We start from the raw sequence: 23325 nt of genomic DNA on the forward strand, positions 1-23325 counted from the left end.
CGTGTGGTCGTCTGATGTATAGACGACCGGTTCACAATTCTGCCTCCTTTTAGTCATTGAGCCTACTAGACCCGCTGCAAGATGATGAGGAAATAAGGCCAAGTAAAGCAGAGGACCTGCCCTTAAAGCCTTTGTCACAACCCTGTCTTCCTCTGGAGTCACCAAGTTGGAAGTCATCTTAACGATCAACTACTTTGAAGGTGGGTACCTCTTTCTCATGCAGACTATTTTAGGAAAGAGAAATGTTTATAAGCACCATCATTATTTTTTCTATTCAAAATGAAAATAGCTTAGTGCCCCAGGGGGTGTATAAAGTCTCATTACTTTAAGCACTTTACTATTTTGAATAGAAGATAATCAGTGAGAATATCTATAGTAGATTGGTTTTCTAATCTTTTATGCCTTATACCTATAGGACATTGTTTTCATAAATCATACTTATGTCCACTTTGTCATTTTATGGCCAAAAAAATTCCTGAAGGTAGGAAATGTTGTCTTCACTTTAGTATGGAAAAGTAGGTTTAAAGAAGTGAAGTGACTTGTCTATGGTCACACATCTTGATAGCAACAGAGCTGCCCTACAATTCGTTCATTCCATTCTATGCAACATTTAGAGATCCCCAAGAGTATGCCAGGCACTAGAAATATGCAGTTAAATTAAGTTGCTCCATGACTCACTAACTCCCTCCTGCCTTCTCCAGTTTAACCCAGCTTCTCCTCTAAATGGACACTGCTTTCTGTGTGAACAAGATAGGAAACTAAAAAACCTTAAGCAACACCTGAGCCATGAATTTTCAAGAATTGGTCACCAGGGCATTCTAGATGATGCTACCACAGTAGATGAGTTGCTTTGGGCAATCCCTGGCCCCCACTGTTATGAGAAGTACTAAAAAGTACTTCTCCTCTAGAAGAGATTACTTAAGCAAATTGATTTATTTTTAGACATATATATATATACATATATATGGTATAAAACATGTTTTGATATAAAATAGTGAAATTATTACTATAGTCAAACAAATTACATATCCATCTCCTAAAACAGTTACCTTCTGTGTGGTGTGGTGTGTGTGTGTGTGTGTGTGTGTGTGTGTATGTGTGTGTGTGTGTGTACGCGCTAAGAGCACCGGACATCTACTTTTCTGCTTTTTAAGAACAAAATACATAAATATGAAATTAGATCAAAGGCCTTACCATAAAGGTAGGAGTGTCACAACAGGGAGCTAGGTCCGCGTCTGGGGACTCTGTTGCCCATCCATGTGAGCTCTCTATGTGAGAATAAGGAAACCAAAGTTCTGAGTGGGCAAGAGACGTGCTCAAGCAAGTTAAAGGAAATCAAAACCCAGGTATCTTGATATTCTAGCCAGGGACGTTTCTATCAGACTCTGATGCCCCTCTGTGGGCATGGGAATGTATTAAGTTGTCTAATTGTGCTCTTTTGAGCACAAGAAAATAGAATGTCCATAAAGAAGGAAACTGACAGAAAGGAAAGGTAACAGGAAATGCCTGGAAACTGAATCTACAAAGGCCAAACCCCAAGTCACCATAAAAGGCTTTGAACTGGCAAGAATGAGAGGAAATGATGGGAGAGCAAAGGAAATGAGCCTCCAGAAGGGGAAATACAGGGAGCACACACAAGACCTGTGGGCACACACAAGTCTCTCTTGAAGGACTTCAACAAGTTGGGGGGGGGGGTCCTTTCCTTCCTAGCATCTCCTCTAAAGAGGCTCTTGAGAACTAGGCTGCTACTAATAACAAGTTACATTTAATTTGTCTATTACTTCATTTTGTCTTCTCAATAACCCTGTAGACAGAAATACAATTGCCAATCCCCATTAAAGGAGACAGAGAAAGGACAAATAGCAAGTTCGGTTTGCACAACTAGTAATTAGCAGGTCTCAAATTTGAAACCAGGTTTTTCTACAATTAACCTTTGTGTTTGTCCTTCATGCTGTGTATACTGGCTCCTTGCTCTAATCGTTTGTTTTGTTTTGTTGTGAAAACTAAAGTACTGGGAATATTTTCATTTTGACAATTTGTATCAATATAATGATGATGATGATAATGATTTCTGACAGCAACTATTGGCTGGTTACTATATACCAAACTTGGTACTAAGTGTATTACATGCACACTCGCATTTAAATCTCAAAACAAGGTGGGTTCGGTGGCTCAGTCTGAGGTGAGTGGATTGCCTGAGCCCGCGGGTTCGAGACCCGACTGGGCAGCGAGACCTCATCTCTACAATAAATCAAAAAATCAGCCGGGCATGGTAGCGCATGCCTGTAATTCCGGCTACTCGGAAGGCTGAAGTGGAAGGATCGCCGGAGCCCAGCATGTCGAGGCTGCGGTGGCCGGGAGCGGCCACTGCACTCCAGTCTGGGCGACAGAGTGAGACTCCAACTCAGAAGAAAAATCTCAAAACAATCCCATGAGGTAGCAACAAATTCACAAAGTTTGAATGATTTGCCCAAGGTCACAGAGCTAATGATGTAGCTATGTTAAAGCCCAATCTTAAATCTATACAATCTATGCCAGGCCCTCCTCCCATGGTTTCATCTCTGTTCCTTGAATTCCATTGCTTTTGGTGCCAACTAGATACTTGGTAAAGAATAGCTAGGAGTTGGAGTTAAACACATCAATTTAGCATTGAACTTATCAAGGATTCACTTATGTGGAATCAAGTCCATAAAATCTACATTTGATGGCTAGAGTCCAGTTAACAACCAGCAAAGCACCTTTCTCAGTTTGAATCTTTCATTTATTTAATAAAATTAAGGTATGTGAAAGGCATTGCACTCAAGAGGTCTATTGCTGGGAACATTTTCCTGACTTTCCCCTTCTTATTGCAAGGGTGATTCATTCAACAAACAGATACTGGGTTGCCATTGAGCTTCTCCTACAGTGCACATAGAAGTCAGGAAGCTAGTCCTAGTTACTAGATGTGGGACCTTGAAAAAATCACCTGCCCTTATTGGGCCTCAGTAGCTATAAAAGCTCCCTCCCATCATAGGTTTCAGTGCAAGCTTGTGGTTAATGTTTGTTCATTTTCTGTTTTAAATATTTATTTGCTAGTTTCTTAAGTGAAGAAAAGAAGAAAAAGAGTTAATTTTTTAAACTGTTCAACTGAAGACTCTGGTGGGTGAGAGTCAGGTAAGTGATTTTCCAGGTAGTTAGAGCAGGCACCAGGGGAGTATTGGGACAGCAGGAGACCTGGGAGATGGACTGGGAGATATCCTAGAGACAGGAGAGGTGGTAGAAGAAAGGAGGTCAAACTTGGGGGGAATAAGGGGTTTGAGATTCTTTTTGCAATTGTATGTTTTTGTCCTCAGAGCTGTGTCTTTTACAAATCCCCTCCAATTATTCATTCTCCTCACCTCCCCCCAAACACACATACTTCCTCTCAAGAAGAAAGACTGAGATAAGTAGCACATAAGGAATAAACACCCCAGAAAACCAAAAAAGACAAGAGGTAGAATCTATATGATCTACATGTGGAACACAAAAACTCTGTATATCTTTTTTCTTTGAATTTAGGCGCCTTTGTTGGTGTGAGTCAAACCTAGAGGCACTTTAAAATCTCCCATATAATGAAGGCAATACTCCACATTTTTAAAATAAAATAACAAAAATAAAATCTTAAAAATATATTTAAAAATCCCATACATATCCATTGCACTGGGAACTTCTTTCAGAATCTCATTAGGTCCAGCCACTGCCTTATTTATTTTTATGCTGATTATACTAAAATTTTAACAGTGGACTGAGGCTGAGGGTAGGGGAGGCGACACAAGATGCACTACTGGGTACTTTCTATAATGTTTCAGACATTTGTTCCTGAAAACAATAGAGCTAAAGTGTATCTTTAAAAAAATTCATTGTAGCACACACAGGACAGTGCTATTCTGCCTTTAATTTGCTGTGTGACCTTCCACAAATCACTTTAGCTCTCCATCTCGGGGTTTCCTCATTATAAAAATGGCATATTACCATCAGTTATGCATGGGTTATTGAGGATCATATTAGATTATATTCATGAGAACATATTGCAAATATGATCTATTTATGGACAACACAGAACTTACCTTAGAATAAAGTGTGATTCATAACACAATGGTTTTATAAGCATGCTTAAAAACAGCTATGTCCCATTAGAAGTATTTAGCTTCTCTAAGTTCTCAGTGGAACCTATTTGGGTGTCTCCTGTCATTAGGAATTGGGTATGAAGGAATTCCCTAGTAGACTGTGTGTTTAAGAAGATTTTGAAAATCTCAGCCTATTCATTCTGCAGGTTTCTTCATAAATCCCACCTTATTAAAAAAAAAATCACACTTTTTTTTGAGGTGGGGATCTCTGTCACCCACGCTGGAGTGCAGTGTGGCATAATCATGCTCACTGTAGCCTCGACCTCCAGGGCTCAAGTAATCCTTCTGCCTCAGTCTCCCAAGTAGCTGGAACTTCAGGCCGCACCACCACATCTAGCTAATAAAAAAAATGTAGAGACAAAGTCTTGTTATGTTTCCTAGGCTGGTCTCAAATTCCTGGCCTCATGCGATCCTTCTGCTCATCCTCCCAAAATGCTGAGATGACAGGTGTGAGACACCATGCCCAGCCTAAATGTCATCTTCTTAGAGAGGTCTTCCCTAATCTTCTCGCAATTTAAGTTAGGTGCCCCCCCCAAGTATCCTCTCTCAGAATCTTGTTTTTTTCCTTCAGATTGTTTATCAATACTATAATTAGGTATCATGGGAACAACTACCATTTTGTTAACCACTGTAGTCCCTTGTTCCCCCTAGCACAGTGCCTGCCTGTAAGTCAGGAAACCTAGGCTGTGTGATCTGTTTAAGTTCTTCCCCAGACCTCAGGTTTCTTGTCTTCAAATTGAGGAAGTTGGACCAAAGTTATTGACTCAATAAGCATTTATTGAATGTGAAAATGGACAGACGAGGTCTCTACCAACATGAAGCTTCCATTCTAATAAAGGAAACAGGTAATCAAATAAGCAAATTTAATAATTACATATTGTGACTAATACTACAGAGGAAATAAAAAAGATGCTGTAATATGGAAAGTATGGTTATGGAAGACATTTGCAGTGGTGATATTTAAGACAGAGGATAATAAAAAGCTAGCCAAACCCAAATGATAACTGAAATCCATTTTGTTTGTACATTTCGTGATTCTATGCAAAAATATGCTACATGTAGCTAAATATACCAAGCAATATAAAGGAGGGTGCCATATTAAAACTGGCACCAAGGGCTTTGAGAGTGTTATTCTTCCTCTCAAGATAATACCAGTAGATAAAATCAACATCATGGAGTTGTTTTAAGAAACCAATATGGTAATGAATGTAAAGTTCATATAGTACAATCACCATATGGAGTGAATACAACATTTAAGTTTTGCAAATTCAGTTACCTCTTTTGGACAGGCGGGAGATGTAATCAGGGCAGGGTATACACATGGATTCAATCATATTAGTAAGGGTTCATTTCTTAAGCTGGTATTCAAATCCCAGCACTGCTATTCTACCAGCTGAGTGATGTTAGGCAAGCTATACAACCTTAAGTACTTATTCAGTGACAGATACATGGATTTTCATTATATTATTTTCACATCTATAATCCTAGCAATTTGGGAAGCCAAGGCGGCAGGATCACTTGAGCCCAGGAGTTCAAGACCAGCCTGGGGAACATAGCAAGACCTCATCCCTACAAAAAATCAAAAAAATTAGCCAGGGGTGGTGGCACACACCTGTAGTCCTGACTACACAGGAAGCTGAGGAGAATGGATTGCCTGAACCCAGGAGGTCAAGGTGCAATGAGCCGTGACAGTGCCATTGTACTCCAGACTGGGTGACAGAGTGATAAACCCCAACTCAAAAAATAATAATAATAAATAAAAACAAAAATTCTGGAGACTACAAAGGAACTTAATGGTCCCTTTGGGGAATGGAATTGAAGTTAGGAAAAAGATTGACTTTTCACTTTAAACCATTATGTATGTACTGTTTTATTTTGTCACATACATGAATTATCTTTATTAGAGTAGCTATACATATATTTTATATACATATAAGTATATATGTAATTTGGCATTTTTATGGCTATCCATTGCTATATGATAAACTACTTCAGAGCATAGCAGCTTAAAACAATGATCATTTTGTTTATATCTCTTGGTTCGGTGGGTCACAATTTGGTCAGAGTTCAGATGGTCAATTCTTTTACTCTAACTGGCATTCACTGGGGTCATTCAATGGTATTCAAATGGCCAATATGAAGAGTCAAAATGGCTTGACCCACATGTCTGATGTCTTGACAGGAATGGCTGAAAGGCTGAACTCAGCTAAGCCTCCCTTTCTTCAAGTATCTCTAGAACTTTCCATGTCGCCTCTCCAGCAAAGTAGTCAGACTTCTCAGATAATATCTCAGAGCCCCAAGAAACCGAGATGAAAACTGGAAGTTGTTTAGAAACTAAACCTAAAACAAACTTGACATCACTTCTGCCATATTCTTTAGTTTCTATAAATAGGCTAATTAGAGTATTAAGTCTAATGTTCTAATCAGATTTAATTAGATTAGGTTAAAGTGGTTATAAGCCAGCACAGATTCGGGGAACAGACAGAGATTGACTCAGCTTCCCTATGGGAAGAGTGTCAAAGAATTTGTGGCTATCTTTAATCTAATATAGACATCAAGATAGGTACCTTTATACAAGTTATATCTTTGGTAATTCAAGTTGGGACTAAATGAATACTGTGGATGGTTTGAGATAACTCGAATAAAAATGTAGGGAAAAAGAGGTTAAAGACATGAGTATGACCCTTTCATACTGGAGACTGCAGTAGGCCTGTAAGAGTGTCAGAGCAAGAAATATTTTTAACTTACTCTGACAGATGGATAATGTCTGTCAGATTACTGATAGAATGCCTCTATTCTCCCTTTCCCCTTCCTCTCTCTCTCAAGCAAGTCAGGGTTAAAAAAAATTGTTTCTCTTGTAGGGACCATGTCTTTTGTTGACTCTGTGTATCTCCCTTTCCAAATTACAAAGCACATAGTAGAGTATGGAACCTTTAGCAGAGTCGGATTAAATGCCACCACTTATAGTCTACCCCCCAGAACATTACTCTGTTATCTTTTAAAGAAGGTCACCATTTATTTTGAGACAAACACCATGCTAGGTACTTTATTATACCTTTTACTATTTCATTCTAACAACAACATTGGAACAGAAGCTATTATTATCCATATTTTACAGAAAAGGAAACTAAGGTATAAAATAAAGCAACTCTATCTCATACAATTATTAGGTGGCAGAGCCTGGATACCAACTGAGATTGTTGACTCTACGCCTATTTCAGTGCACTGTGCTGCTTCCTAAGGAAAAGGGAACAAAAGTCTGCACACTGGATATCCAGTATACTTTTCTCCTATCTCATTCATTCATTCACACAATACCTAACGTGAGCCAAGGATGCTTCTACAATGTCAGAATCTCCAGAGTATTAAATAAAGATTTAAGGAGAAAGGCCATATTTTTAGCTTTGGCATTCCCAAGTTTTGGCAATCTCAGGTATGATATTTCCAACACATCATTTTTTTTTAAATTATTTTTTTAAAAAACTTCTACTACATGCCTTACTGCTATCTTGGCACCTCAACTTTACAAGGAAACAACTGTTAATGTAGTTTAAATTGGCTTGTATGTCTGGACAACTGACCAGGAAAGGATCAAGGATGGCACAGGTATTTTCTTCTTTTCAATGTTAACCAGAAAGGTGCTAATATATAGGCATGAAATTAAAGAATATGGACAGGAAATGTGAACCTCAGAGGGATGAGAAACATGTAGGCAGTTGGAAGAACTCAAAGATAGTTCGTAAAAGGGACCTATGGGGCTTGATTCAAGCAAGATTCAGCAATCCCTTTATCCCTGAGGATTCACAGAACAACACGGTATCCATTGCACTGAAGAGAGAGGAGCTAGAGTTCTCCAGCAGTCATAAGGTGCAGGAGAGAAGCAGAACTAAAAGAGAAGAAGGTAATAGAAAGAGAAATGATACAAAAAAACTGAGCATGAGAAGATTAGAAATGATGTGGTAAAGATGAGTAAGGACCATCAACTTGGGACACAGGCAGCCACACACAAAATTGTCCATTTTAGGGGTGGTTATAGGAGCAGAAAACAAAGTTAGAAAATATCCTGCAAATGATATATCTCACTTTTTTACTTTGTCCTCTTACATTAATCAAAGCAGAATCACAGAAACTCATTATATTAAGCTAGTATTGCCCTAATACCAAAATCCAACAAACACATCACAAGAAATTTACAGACCAATATCCCTAATGAATACAGATGCAAAAACCTGCAACAAAACACTAGATAAGAATCTACCAATATATAAAATGGATCATGCACCATGATCAATGGTGACTTATCCCAGAAATGTAAGATTAGTTTAACAAATGAAAATCAATCAATAAATTGCACTATATTAAAAGGAGAAAGAACAGTTACATGGTTATCCCAGTAGATGATGTAAAAGCATTTGACAAAATGCAACATCCTTTCTTGGTGAACATACTCAACAAACTAGGAATAGAAGGAAGTTCTTCAACCTGATAAAAATCATCTATCTATGAGAAAACATAACTAACATCAATACTTAGGGGTGACAAAATGGATACTCTACCCCTAAGACCAGAGATAAGACAAGGATTTTCACTCTCACTAGTTCTACCTAACATTGTCCTGAAGGTTCTTGCCAAGGCAAATAGGCAAGAAAAAAAGAGACAAAAGGCATCCAAATTTGAAAGGAAAAAGTAAAACTATTTTCAAATAACACAATCTTGTATATAGAAAATCCTAAGGAATCTACTTTTTAAAAATCATTAGAATTAATAAAGGAGTTCAGCAAGTTTGCAAGAAAAAACTTAACATACAAAAATAATTTGTATGCTCCTTAAATTATAGTGGGGTTGCATCCCAATAAACCCATGTTAACTGGAAAATATTGTAAGTTGATAATTCATTAAATACACCTAACCTACTAACCATAATAGCTTAGCCTAGCCTATCTTAAACATGCTCAGAACACTTACAGTAGTCCACAGTTGGGCAAAATCATCTGGCAACACAGTGCCCTGTAGAGTATTGATTATCATCATGGTTGTGTGGCTGACTGGGAGCTGTGGTTTACTGCCACTGCCTGGCATCGCAAGAGCATATATACTACAAATCTCCAATCAAGGAAAAATTCAAAATTCAAAATGTGAAGTACAGTTTCTACTGAATGTGTATCACTTTTGCACCATTGAGTAGTCAAACAAATCATGAGTCAAACCATCATAATTGGGACCATCTGTATTTCTATACTCTAACAATAAGCAATCTGAAAATAAAATAAACACAGAAAACAATTCTGTGCTAATTAGCCTGACTTAATCATTCCACAATGTATATATGGAAAACTGTACAACTTTTAGAAAAAAACAAAGGTAAATCTTCACATTGCAACCCATAAATATATACAAGTATTATTTTTCAATTAATAATATAACTTCACATTGTAACCCATAAATATATACAATTATTACTTTTCAATTAATAATAAAATATTAAATTTTTAAAAAAATAAAATGCTTAGGAATAAATTTAGCTAGAGAAGTGACAGACTTATACACTGAAAACTACAAAGCATCATTGAAAGAAATTAAAAGTGACCTAAGTGGAAAGACATCTCGAGATGTTCATGAAATAGAAAACTTAATATTATTAGGGTAACAATATTCCCCAACATAATCTACAGATTCCACACAATCTGTCTCAAAATGTAAGTTAGAGCTTGTGTAGAAATTGACATGCTGAACCTAAAATACACATGGAAATTCAAGGGACACAGAATAGCCAAAATAGTCTTTAAAAAGAATGAAGACTCACACATCCTTATTTCAGAACTTACCACAAGGCTATAGTAATCAAGACAGAGTGGTAAATATATATCAATGTAATAGAATCAAGAGTCCAGTTATATACCCTTACATTTATGGTTAATTGATTTTCAACAAGGATACCAGTGAGAGAGGAGATAACTAGAGAAAAGCTAAGCAGACAGACAGGGCAGGCCCCCTGGTAACAAAGTAGTAAACTTCTTGCAGGCCTCTCAGAATGATACACTCATGTAGGTAAACAAGCTCCCTATATGCCCGGCAGGCTACGGCAAGAAAACACTCACTGCCAGGATTGGAAAACAAAGTAATCAGCTCACTGCTAAGTGCTGACCAATCAGCTCACTATTGGGCCCCTACCTCTGGACAATTGGTTCTCAGGACTGACCAATCAGCACAGCTAGTGCCAACCAATCAGCACACAGCTAGTGCTAGCCAATCAGCTCAGTCTTAGGGCTCTATAAGCACCAGGTTTCAGCTCCAAATTGGCAGCCCCCTGGGTCCCCTCCTGCTGTGGAAGCTTTTCTGTCCTCTCAATAAATCCTGCTTTCCCACCTTCCGGCCATCAGTGTCCCTCATTCCTCCTGAATGAGAGACAAGAAACCACACCTGAAGAGCTGCAGAAGATCGTGGGAGCTGAAGAACTGCACACCCCAGACAGAGTTGGCTGAACTAGGAGAGCTGCTGGCAGAAGGCGAGACTCTGAAACTGAGACACTTCTGGAAGCTGGTTTACCAGCCCACTGAATCAACACTTTCAGGGATTGGCTTGCCAGTCCACTAGAGCCAACACTCCTGGGGCTAGGCTTGCCAACCCATCGAGCTGACACTCTTTGGGGCTCAGTTTGCTGACCTATTGAGCTGACACTCTCAGATTCCAGCCAATTAGATAAAAATTCTTATCACCAGGACCATTCAGTAAGTTGAAATAATCGGATTTTCAATAAATGGTGCTAGAACAACTGGATACTTACATGTAAATAATGAATATAAACCTGTGCCTCACACCATATAAAAATGAACTAAAAATTAAAAAATGTCTATTTATAAGAGCTAAAACTATACAACTTTTAGAAAAAAACAAAGGTAAATCTTCATGACCTTGAATTTGTTCATGTATTCTTAGATAGAACACCTAAAACACAGCAAAAAGAAAAAAGATTGATAAGTTGTATTTCTTCAAAATTAAATACTTTTATACTTCAAAGGATGGCATTAAGAAAGTAAAAAGACAGTCCACAGAGTGGCAGAAAGTATTTACAAATCATATATCGGAAAAGGGTCTTGTACCAGAATATATAAAGAACACATATAACTCAACAAAAAACTACAAGATTTGAATATACATTACTTCAGATGAGATATAGAAATTAACAATAAGCACATGAAGAGGCTCAGCATCATCAGTCACTAGGGACATGCAAATCAAAACCACAATGAGATAGCACTTTATATATACTAGGATGGCTATACTAAAAAATGGAAAATAAGTATTGGTCAAGATGTTGGGAAATTGAAACCCTTGCACATTGTTGATGGGAATGGCAAATGGTAGTCACTTTGCAAAACAGCTTGGCAGTTCCTCAGAAGGCTTAAATATAAAGTTACTATTTAACCCAGTTATTATACTCCTAGATATATACTCAAAAGGAATGAAAATATATGTCCACACAATATTCATAGCAACATTATTGATTATAGCCAAAAAATGAAAATAACCCAAGCATTCATCAACTGATAAATGGATAAATAAAATGTGTTACATCTATACCACAGAATATTGCTCAGTCTTACAAAAATAAAGTACTGACACAAACTATAACATGAATGAATCTTAAAAACTTTCTGCTAAGTAAACAAAGCCAGACACAAAAAGTCATATATTATAGGATTTGATTTACATAAAATGTCCAGAATAGGTATATTCATATTAACAGTGGTTTCCAAGGGCTGGGAGCAGAAGAAAATGGGCACTGACTGCTAATGGGTAAGGGGTTTCTTTTTGGACTGATGAAAATATTATGGAATTGAGTAATGGTAATGGTTGCACAACCTTGTGAATATACTAAAAATCACTGATTATATGCTTGAAAAGGGCAAATGTTATGATAAGTGAATTATATATTAATAAAGCTGTTGTTTTTAAAAAGTAGAATCAGTTCCCTAACCAAGTAGGAGAAATATGTTAAATCTTCAGCTTTTACTACAGCTAGCAGAACAGTGACTTGTTTTCCATTTCTTCAGCATTCATTCCTCTACCTAAGGCAGAATTCTATTTACAAGTCAGCTATGCTCTGGGTCAAGAACACTGGATCTTCTAGAGCCCACACTGGTTACATGTTCCTTCCTGTTATGTTTGTACAGAGAACAACTTCTTCCTCCCAAAATGGGTCAAGTGAGACTCAAAAAACAGTCTGAGCTAACAGAGAGAAAGAGAAGTTTTGGAACACAGGCTGTATGTGAATGGATGGCCTCGCTGTTCCCAAATCCTTTGTACAATTGAGAATACTTAAGGAAACCTATGTATTTCCTCTCCTATTCTCTTCCGTCATGATAAGTTGGGGAAATATTTTGAAGTCTTCCAGTTAGAGTCTAATCTATTATCATTTCATAATAATGATCCTAAACAATTCTCAAAGAGAGTTAGCAACTAGAGAATGGTCCAGGACTATTTCTGTCACCCACTAATATTTAACAGTGTTTGCCATTAGGAGCAATTTACAATATTTAATCTAGGTTTATCAGGCTTCATGTGAACTAAATTACCTCTTATTACATCCTCAGTGAAGACTGGTAAAAGATACTGCTGATTTACATTTGGGAAATAGTTCCTAGAAGGAAACACTAATGGAAACTAGGATTTATACAGAAGAAGGGAGATTGTTGGTCTCCAAGTATTTTAAATCACTCTGAAGATAGGGTTGCCCCAAACTGATAAAAGTTATCTGGGGAAAAGTGCATTAATGGTGTGGAGAGATAATTAAAGAAGTGGAATTTACAGCCAACCTTTATGAAGTAAGCCAGCACTTCCCACGTGGTAACAGAGTGATAGAGATTCAGGCAAGTGCCACACTAGCAATCAGAAGCCCCTCCAAAAGGTAAAGCACCTTAGAAAACAGATTTCCCACGAACCATCACTTCCATTTGCTCAGGCCATCTTACCTAATTGAAATTGATTGGAGACATTCCCACAGGTTTGCATTACCTCTGGGCTATTCCATCCTAAGGGGTATAATGCACAGCCTGAGCTTATCAGCAGTCCTAGAAAGAAACACATACACATAGGTAGAAAAAAAATAACGTCTTCTGTCACCCCAACATTCCTTTTGGATTAGCTCAGCTCAGATTCTGCCTCCTCTACTCAGAGCTTACATTTCCTCTTTTACCCTAAATTTCTATACTAGTCCTGGCTCAACAGGATTTCTTTGCCATGCCATAGATGGTAGGTACAGTAGATAGCAGAGGACAACCATGAAAAATTGAGACGGCCAATGTACTTTTTATAGCCAAAATATTTTTGACAATGACATATAAGGCTAGGTTGTCTTCTCCAACCTCTTTTTCCTTGGCCTGGTTTACAGAAAATTACAGTGTGGAAACTACTACTCTTTCCTGAAATCCAGTTTTTTCTAAGCATCACTTAGATCCAACTAGCTGAAAGTAGGTCATGATTTCTATCACTGAGAGTCAGCTGCTGGACTGAAATCTACAAGGAACAGACACATTGAGTAGGCTTCTGGTGAACAGGACACCATACTCCCTCTTCTCTGAGAAATTATTCCAGCTTTATACCTAGCATTCCTCTGTTCTTTGGTTCCAATATCTTCTTTGACCCTTTCTTTTGATTTAGGTCATTTAGTCACTGCGGGGAAATTCTGTAGGACCTTAAAGTGGGACTTCTTTGGGACTTTATCTTAGTAAGATAATTTTACTTTTCCAAACAGAGATGCAAATCTTGGTCTTCTTGCCAAGTCTACCTCCTAAGAACAACTGCCTCACCCACCATTCTTTCTTGTTGCCTAGGTTTTCACATCTTATAACCTATGGCACCACCCTGCCTCTTTGTACCTCTGGCCACAAAGGATTGGGCTGAGCATTGGCATCTGACACAAAAACAACCAAATTCACCATTGGTGAATGGGTGATATTGTAGCCTGGCATGAAGAGATGCTAGATTCATGAAGAGGACTAGATTCTTTTTTTTTTTTTTTTTTTGAGAAGGGAGAGAGGCTTTTATTTTGTGACTTTCTGTTCTTTTTGAATTTTCCAACTAATGTGTGTATTTTATTTTTTAATTGTATTTTATTTTAAAGTTGTGAGGTACTTTCTGGAAATTTTAATCAAGAAACATAGAGATGCTAAGCTAGTTAACAGGTAGAGCAGAAGTTGGAAAAATTTTTTAAAAATAAAACACCAGGAGGTAGAATCAAGTCTATGTCTGACTTAAGCCAAGTTCAATTCAAAGTTATGAGTAGACATCAATTCTGGGTAAGTTGAGCAAACTGATTGGTAGAGGAAGAGAATAGAGGAGTATAGTGGCATGAATCAGACACATCATGAGATGAGCTCAATACTGTCCATGAAGGAGCTGGAGAAAAGAGATGTCAGTTCTTCCTGATGTCTTTTCATTATACTTCCTTTATATTATAATAAACTCCCTTTTCTTTGAGAGAACCTAAGTGAGTCTCTGCAACTTGCAACTCAAAGAGCCTAATTACAAGAACACTATACTTGGGTACCACATGAAAGATCACAAGAGAGACACCTGTCATGAGTGTGGATTCAGAAAGTAACACATAGCACAGGACCACCTCAAAGCAACTGCTTGATTAGTGATGAATGAATGGGATTTTTATAGGTTCTGAAGCTCTGTGGTTCAACTGGACAGGGAAAGGCAGGCTGCTCCAGGGACTGCTGATTTCTCCGCCTCTTTTTCCTCACTGAGGAAGAGTCCAGATACACTCTAGGAAGCTAATACAGGAGGGACACCAAAAACATTGGAATTATTTTTTGGAGAGTGGGCCCCTTGTAGTACAGGCTTCCCCTGCTAGCTCAGTGGTCTAGGAATCCATTGGCATTAGTGTACCAACTAGCATTGTGATAGGCTGCGCTTAGCTTCAGTGAATTATTTTTGGGGTAGATTATTTCAGCACATTTTCCCATTTCATGATAGATGATTTACGGGCACACCTACCCACACTATGCTGAGTATTCAGTAGTTTTTGACCAAAAATGGCCTGACCTCTGTGCCCTACCCTCCCTATTCACCTGATCTCACCCAGAGCAAGATTTTTGTTTTGTTCTGTTTTCCTGAATGAAAAAGTCCTCAAAGGGAAACATTTGGCCAATGTGGAAGAGGTGAAACAAAAAATGGTAGAAGCACTAAACGGCATTAAAATTGATGAGTTCAAAAACTGTTTTGACCAGTGGAAAAAGCATTTTGATAGATGTATTGCATCAAACAGAGAGTACTTTGAAGGTGACTGAAGTTTAAACATGTAAGAATAAATACACAATTTTTAATAAATAAATTCCAGGGTTTTTTGCCCCCCCCATGAGCTCACTTTGTCTTCAGATGACTTCTTTAGGAAGAGGATGTCAAAGTAGCCTCCAAACTTGTCTTCCCAGTGGCAACCAGCTTTTCTCGATATTCAATGAGGCCACAGGAGAAGACAAGGGCCTTAAGAAATAGCAAGACAGGCTTAAATAAGAAAACAGGGAGAACTTACTGAGAGTGAAGACGATTTTAGAAACTAAAAGAATGACCAATTAAGGTTAGAAATTGCCTTCAGTGGTGTGCTTAAAATTAGAAAGCATTCTTATCAGTCTCATATTCTCACAGGAAACGAAGCTGGTTTCTCAAAAACCTTTCTAGGCTCTGGAATTCATTCAGTGGCAACACAACAACAACCATTTTTCACCACAGATAAACTTAAATCCTACTACATGAGGAGATAGCCAAGAATACGCACAATGGGTTAAGGACAAAATTGGAAATGAAACTGAAGGCTTTTCCTGCTGCAAGTGTATATTATTTGCAGGAAAAGTTAATGAAGACAGCTTTCCCACACAGTCTAGGAAGAAAAGAACACAAGTTTATCAGCTCTAATTTCTAACCTCCACATTCAGATCCTTGGGATTGGCATGAACTCTGCCTTTTCAAGCAGGAACTAGAGCAGGACAAGTGCCTTTCTTGGCACAGCACAGGAAATCTTCCACCTTCTTCAGCCCCCTTGCTTCTCAGACCTTCCCATGTCCTGAGGAGCTCAGGACAGGGATTACCTCCCCCAGGAAACCTTCCTTCATCATCCCCAACCTCCAAGCTATTACATGCTCCTCCTCTCTGTTCCCATAGCACTCTGTACTTATTCCTGTGACTAAAATAGCCTGTAATATATATTCTTCACATCAGTTTGTCATCTACTTCCCTCACTAGAGTGTGTGTTCCTTGAAGGCAGGAGCCATTATTTATCTTTACCTCCATCCTTGACACCTGGTACACAATAAGTGTTCAATAAGTGCATCTTTTTAGTAATATGCACAGCCTACATAACAAACAGCTTCCCACATTGCCCAAGGGGAAAGCCTTATAAAGGGACTTCTATTGCAGGCTTGGGAGATCGTCCTAGACACCTGATGCAGTCAAGGAATCTTAGAGAGGAAAGGCCTTTCGAGATTACCTGCCCTACCTACCCTCTTCTTGTTACAGATGTGGATATTGATACCTAGATAGGGAAAGTGATTTACCCAAGGTTGCATAGCTAGTGACTAGCAGCAATTTTTCTCACTGGTCAAACAGATAATCAACCCTTAGAGACTCTGTCCTTCTAGAGACATATGACCAAGAATGATTACGTTTTAGCAACAATATCTCCAGCAGTTGCTAGGAATTTTGCAGGCATTAGATCTGGAGAGACAACATTACATGATGGCTTAAGACAATGGGGTCTGTAGTTAACCTAGTCCTAAATTCAAATTCCAGCACTGCCTCCTAGATAGAGGTTGTGTGACTTTAGGCAAGTTACTTAATCTCTCTGTGTCTCAGTTGCCTCATGTTTAAAATGGAAATAGTAATAATACACTTGTCCCTTTGTATCCACAGGGGATTGATTCCAGGACCCCTGTGGTTACCAAAATCTTCAGATATTCAAGTCCTTTATATAAAATCATCTAATGTTTACATATAACCTAGAATATTCTTTTGTCTATTTTAAATCATCTCTAGATTGTTTATAGTGTTAATGTAAAGTAGTTGCTATACTGTATTTTTATTGTTTTTTCTAAATATTTTTTATCTGTAGTTGAATTCGTGGATACAGAACTTGCAGATACAGAGGGCTGACTGTAATTTACAGAGCTATTCAAGAATTAATGAGATTAATATACATAAAGTACCTGGGACATAGAAAGTGCCTAACAAAGAGTTATTATTAAACAGCTGTCTCTCCCTGTGGCTCTTCTCTCAGTTTTCACCTATATTTCCCATGCTAATTTCTTCCTCGCCTCTATGTCCTCATAACAAACAGCTCAAAAGTCAAAAGCTGGGCAAGGTTTGATTCAAAAGCTTCCTGGCTGGAGTTATCTTGCCATTTTGCAGAGGCACCTGTTAAGAAACCAGCAATCTCTGCAAAGCCTGTGCTTTACTCCAGCACATGTAGCTCCATGCTCCGCCCAGCCTGCCCTCCCAACCCTCCCATCCCCCTTCCTGCCTTTTGACAGGTGAGCACATTAGCTTGTAAACATACTTCATGGAGATATTTGACTTGTAACTGATAGCTGATTCCATTACATTTGATCATAATTGGAGAAAGATGCCCTGGGGAACACATTAAAAATAAAAATGAAGTCATAGGGCAATTCATCCTCAATTATATTTGTCACTAACAACTCTTCTCATCATTTTGGAGTTGTGAAGATACGCTTCAAGCAACAACAGAGAATTTATTTGCCAGGGCCAGGCCCTGCCACTTTCTGAAAGAATGGAGGCTTATGAAAAATGTAGATTTTTAGGCTTCAGCCCCAGGTATTTGATTGTAGCCCGGGAATACTCATTTTTAAATTACCCTGTGATGTTGAGCACCTGGTCCTGATACGAACACTTAAGAAAAACACCACTAAAAATGTTACAAGCAGGAGCTCTGAGAACAGAGAAAACTTGTTTAAATCTCAAGCCTGCCACAAATGAATTGCAGCCTGGCTAACACTACTCTTGGAGAAGTCTGTACCAACTGCATATGCTCAGCTGGGGATTTTCCTAGTCCTAGTCTCAACTGCCTCTAGAAGGAAAAGAAAGTCCTTTACAGTGTGTAATAATCTTTACTTCCCTATTGCATGTGGACAGATGTACAATAGCCTGCCATCTTGTTTCTCTCCCTCAACTACTCCCCTCCATAAAACTCCTCATCACAAAAGGTACCAAATGTTCTCTTCAACATGGTTGCTGTGACTTGAATTCACTGAGCTGTCCAAGCAGAGGCCTGAAGTTAGACACTTTACTCAGCTTCAGCTCTTGTGGCAACCTCCACACCAATACAAACCTTCAAGTACAAAATCTCAGACTGAACTGGGAATCCTTCCTCCAGCTACATCTCAGCTATCTACTTTCCCCTACTTCTTGAATTACTATTTTTCCATATCTCAATAGCTGTATAACCCTCTCCCAACTACACATTCTCAATTAGGTAGATGCCTAATCTTTGTCTCCAGGCAAGAATAGCCTCTTCACTGGATGTTACCAATCCTTTCCCCCATTTACAAGTGCAACTCCAATTTTTTTAACTTTATTTTATTATAGAGGTGTAGGGTACAAGTCAAGACTAGGTACATAAGTAATCTACATCAAGTTAATTTTTTGATTTTTTGTAAAACGAGATCTCCCTATGTTGTGTAGGCTGGCCTTTTGGCCTAGTGGGCAGCCATTTTGTTACACTTTCCACTGCCATCCCCAAGTCCCCTGTCTTTTCATGGCTGCTAATTCTTTTCAAACATGATTATTAGTTAGCTTGGATGTACTACCTTGAGTAAAAACCTAAGTGGATTAATTTGTTATTAATTTGTTAAATTTATTGCCCTTATAACAACTTCAACTCCAACATAACACTGGAAAATTTACAAACCTGACTGTCAACTAGAACTCAGCTTCTTCTTTCAAGGGAACTTCCCACTTACCTCCCCCCTTCATTTGACCCCATATTCTCTCTCGGAGTTGCAGGATAGTTTAGATCTCCTGGAAATGTCAAAAGTAGATCAGGGGAAGCTTCACAGAAAGGCTGCATTGGACCTGGCCTTTGAGAGATAGACAGATATTTATAGGCAGAGATGGAAGAAAAGGAAATTCCAGAAAGAAGCTACCATAAGCAAAGCTGAGCAGAGTTTCTCAAAGTTTAATGTGTACTAGATTCATGCTGGGGAATGATTAATCATAAATCCAAGACAGTTGTTTCCTTTGCAATGGGGACAAGGGAATGAATGTGATCAGGGAGTGATGAGTACATGTGAAATATTTCATAATATATTTTCAAAACTATATGATCCAGAGGTGCTGTGTAAAATTCATTTTAGCAGGCACTGGTGTACTCTGTAGCACTAAAGAATCTGCATTAGCAAACTTCCCAGACTCTGTGTGGTGGCTCACGCCTGTAATCCCAGTGCTTTGGAAGGCCAAAATGAGAGGATTGCTTAAGCCCAGGAGATCAGGGCCAGTCTATCTATGCAACATAGGGAGACCATGTTTTACAAAAAAATCAAAAATTAGCCAGACATAGATTACTTATGTACCTAATCCTGACTTGTATCCCACATCTCTATAATAAAGTAAAATAAAAAAATTAGCTGGGCATGGTCACAGCTGTGACTGTAGTCCTAGCTACTTGGGAGGCTGAGGTGGGAGGATCTCTTGAGCCCAGGAGTTTGAGGGTGTGGTGAATTGTGGTTGTGCCACTGCACTCCAACCTGCGTGACAGAGTCAGACCCTGACTCCAGAAAGAAAGAAAGAAGAAGAAGAAGAAAACAACATCCCAGGTAATTCTTATGCAGGTGATTCAGGGACCACTCTGAGAAAACACTGTGATAGCAATTATTTTCCATGGGGAAAAAGAAATATCAAGAGCATCAGTGCATAAAGCTCAGGACTAGGGGGCAGAAGCCCTGGACCATAGTCTCAGCTCTGCTCCAACTTGCTACATGAGTCCTTGTTAGTAAGTTAACTTCCTTGAATACTATTTCCTAAATAGAAAATCACTTTTATAATCCTTGCTCAGCATGGTGAGGAAAAATAAAATGATGTCTGGTGAAACTTTGGAGGATTTTCCAAAAAATGCATGGTTTCCAGAGAATATATTCATTTTTGGAAACATAGCATCCTTCCTGGAATCAAGTTCTCAGTGATGTCGTTCCAGTGGCAACTTTTATTCAGTTTAAAGCAGGTAGCATTAGAACCTCACATGCAGGAAAGCACTGGTGCCTGGATGTGTTAAATGATGTTCCTTTAACAAAAATATGTCCAGGGCTGGGAAAAGGGAATACACATAGACATTAAAGTCACTGGGAGATTTTTCTAAATGTGCAGTCTTACACCTGTTGCTATGTGTGTGTAAGAATGGGAAAGGAGACTGAAGAGTTGGGGAGATCACATTTTCTAAGCACTCCTGGTGATTCTGATACATTCCCTGCTTTAGGAAGATTATTGGCCTCCCTTTCATAAACTGATCCAAGATCTTACAATTTTTTCCTGTCAAGAAATTCCTTATATTTACTTATCACTTATTTGTTCTTTGTTTAGCTTTCACTGACGATAGAGGATAACTCACAAGCATCTTGTACACGTATACACAAGGGGAAAGTGAACAATGGCCATGTTCTCAGGGACCTGGGGACCAGCTGTATAGCAACCTCAGCATCCCCAGGGTTGAAATAATCTCCTGGCCAGATGTTTCCTTCCCTGGTTGGAGCAGGGCATGAAGGTCCCAGTGGAAGGCTCTCTGGACCCTAAGCTTGTCCAGCTGGATCAGTTGCAGGTGGAGCAAATGGGACCCAAGGGCCCCATTGGGTCACCTTGCTGAGTATGAGTCAGGCAAGCAGCTCTTTATTTCTTCCTGTCTCTCCCACTTCCCACCACTCATCTCTGTGGGCAGCCGCCAGACCGGGGAACAAGAGTCAGGCAAGGGAGGGGGTAGTTCTTAATGGATACTCCATCTTTTCAGTGGTTTGGGGTCTGGCAGAAAGAAACCAGACCTAAAACAAATTGGGTCCTCCCCCTGAGGTATTTCGGTTAATGCACTAGCTGCCGAGAAGCAGCCAGGCCTCCAGCAACAAAATCAATTCCCCTAGGCTAAACAGCAAGCTTGAACTTAACCCCCAAAGCTCTTTCTCTTGTGTCTTTTATCCACAGGACTTAGAATGCTGCCCAGGCTTGGCTTCCTACCACTGGCAAAGCTCATCTCAGAGGGTCAGACCCAAGATCTCTAAAGAGCCTTGGGTAGTGGTCATGTACCAAGAGGTTTCCAAAAAATATGGCACATCCAAGTAGTTTTCACCATTCCTTTACATCCGACAGAACCTTGACAACCACCAGTCTCTAAAAAGGGGGTGAGAATGCCTCTTCTTTGGTTGGTGCTACAGATGGGGAAGCTGTGGAGGTTTAGCAATCTATTCCACTATCATTCCTGGCCCAAGAATAAACTTGGTAGCACACCCTAGGTCTTGACCCTTTCTAGTTCTACTGCCAAATGGCACTTTATTCTTACTTTAAAGACCCTCATCTACATGTAAACACTGTGACCATGTTCCTATGAGCAAGGGTCATGAGGAACACAGAATGTCAGAATCGTATGGTCATGAGAGCCATACTCATGGTTTTATTTCCTCTATATGACACCTGCCACTCAGTCAAGTTCTGCCCTGCCCAGTTTGTGAATGTTCAAGTCTGTATTACCTTCTCCCACCCCCCCCCTACAATTTCTTTTGAGCTTCTAGACCTAGTAGGTAAGGTCAACTAAAATGCATCATATGGAGAAATACAAGGGTTTGTAACAGTCTCAATTGTACCCCAAAGAGGAAGAAAGCTAGGAGAAGGAGCCACTATTATGCATGGATCCTGATGGAGGCTGTTGCTACTGGCCTTCTGATTCTTGCCAGTTAGCCCCTTTCTCCTCACTCTCTGTTGGAATCTCTTAGAAATGCAAGTAAGTCTAAGTTGTCACTCTCATGTCAGAAGAGAAGATAGCTCAGGGTGTTGACAGCCCTGCAATGGAAGGCTTGGAAAAAGAGGAAAGAATGTGCACTAACCTGGCTCTCACATATTCAAAGTATCCCAACATACACTACATATATTGCCTTTACTGTGCAGTCATCTTTTCTATAGTTACCGAACATCTGCTGTGTGCCAGGCACTGATCTGGGCCCCGAAGCTATAAACATGAATTGCAAGGACTACACCTCTCTCCTACCAGCCAAGTGTCTCTTCCTGAAATAATGTATCCATAGAAGTTCTGAGTTAACCCTATCATACCAAGAATACAAGTGAAAATTGAGCCTTAGACTCATTTGTGATCCCCACAGTGCTACAAAAGGGAGCTATGATCATTGGTTTAGATCAACCTTAGCATGTAGTTTGGTATCATAGTTTTCAAAGAGAAGAAACTAACCTAATTCTACTTTTCAGTGTGGATTAGAAAACTATTAGTGGCTAAATGGGAAAATTTAGAGATGGGAGAGTCTAAAATGGTAAAGAAGGAGAAAATCCAGAGATGTGGGAAGCTAGAATGGAATTTCAGGTTTAGAATTTTTACAGCAAGTCCAGCACAAGAGGGAACCAGAAACCATCACCTTAACTGGCATCACAAAAGGAACCCGATGTTTTTCATAAGCAGGTCAAGAAACCATGACACCCGGCTCAAGGTTTCTCAAACTTAGCATTATTGACATTTTGAGCTGGATATTTCTTTGTTGGGGGTGGGGGTTGTCTTCCTCTTGCACATTGTAGGATGTTTAGCAGCATCTCTCACCTTTACTCACAGGATGTCAGTAGCACTCTCCCAATTTATAATCCTTAAAATGTCTCCAGCCATTACTAAACATTACGAAATGTCCTCTGGAGGAAGGGCGATGCAAAAGTATTTCTAGTTGAGAACCACTACCTTAGTTCATCACTACCATCATATCTAAGGCCACCTGAATGTGGTCATTAGTGATAAAAAAGAAAATTCAAACCTGAGCTATATCACCAGGGGAAACACACAAAGTGAAGCACAGGGAAGCCCTGTCATTTGCCCACTATGGCCACAGAGCAACCTGGTGAAAGAACCAGAACTGGAATTCAAGTTTCCTGGTTCTAGTTACCTTCACTTTGATGCTAATGGAGGTAATAATGA

At 39.2% G+C, this 23325-nt stretch overlaps 1 protein-coding gene across 1 annotated transcript in view; it reads right to left on the bottom strand.

Annotated features, from left to right (window-relative positions):
• LHFPL1 (LHFPL tetraspan subfamily member 1) overlaps positions 1–23325 on the bottom strand; it is a 46068-nt gene that overhangs the window by 12577 nt on the left and 10166 nt on the right. The window contains exon 3 of the mRNA XM_008056786.1: positions 13118–13216. Within this exon, the coding sequence (XP_008054977.1) occupies positions 13118–13216 (99 nt within the window). The remainder of the gene's footprint in view (positions 1–13117; positions 13217–23325) is intronic.

This window comes from Carlito syrichta, unplaced genomic scaffold (genome assembly GCF_000164805.1).
Source record: "Carlito syrichta isolate Samal-C Ts95f unplaced genomic scaffold, Tarsius_syrichta-2.0.1 Scaffold302521, whole genome shotgun sequence".
NCBI lineage: Eukaryota > Metazoa > Chordata > Mammalia > Primates > Tarsiidae > Carlito > Carlito syrichta.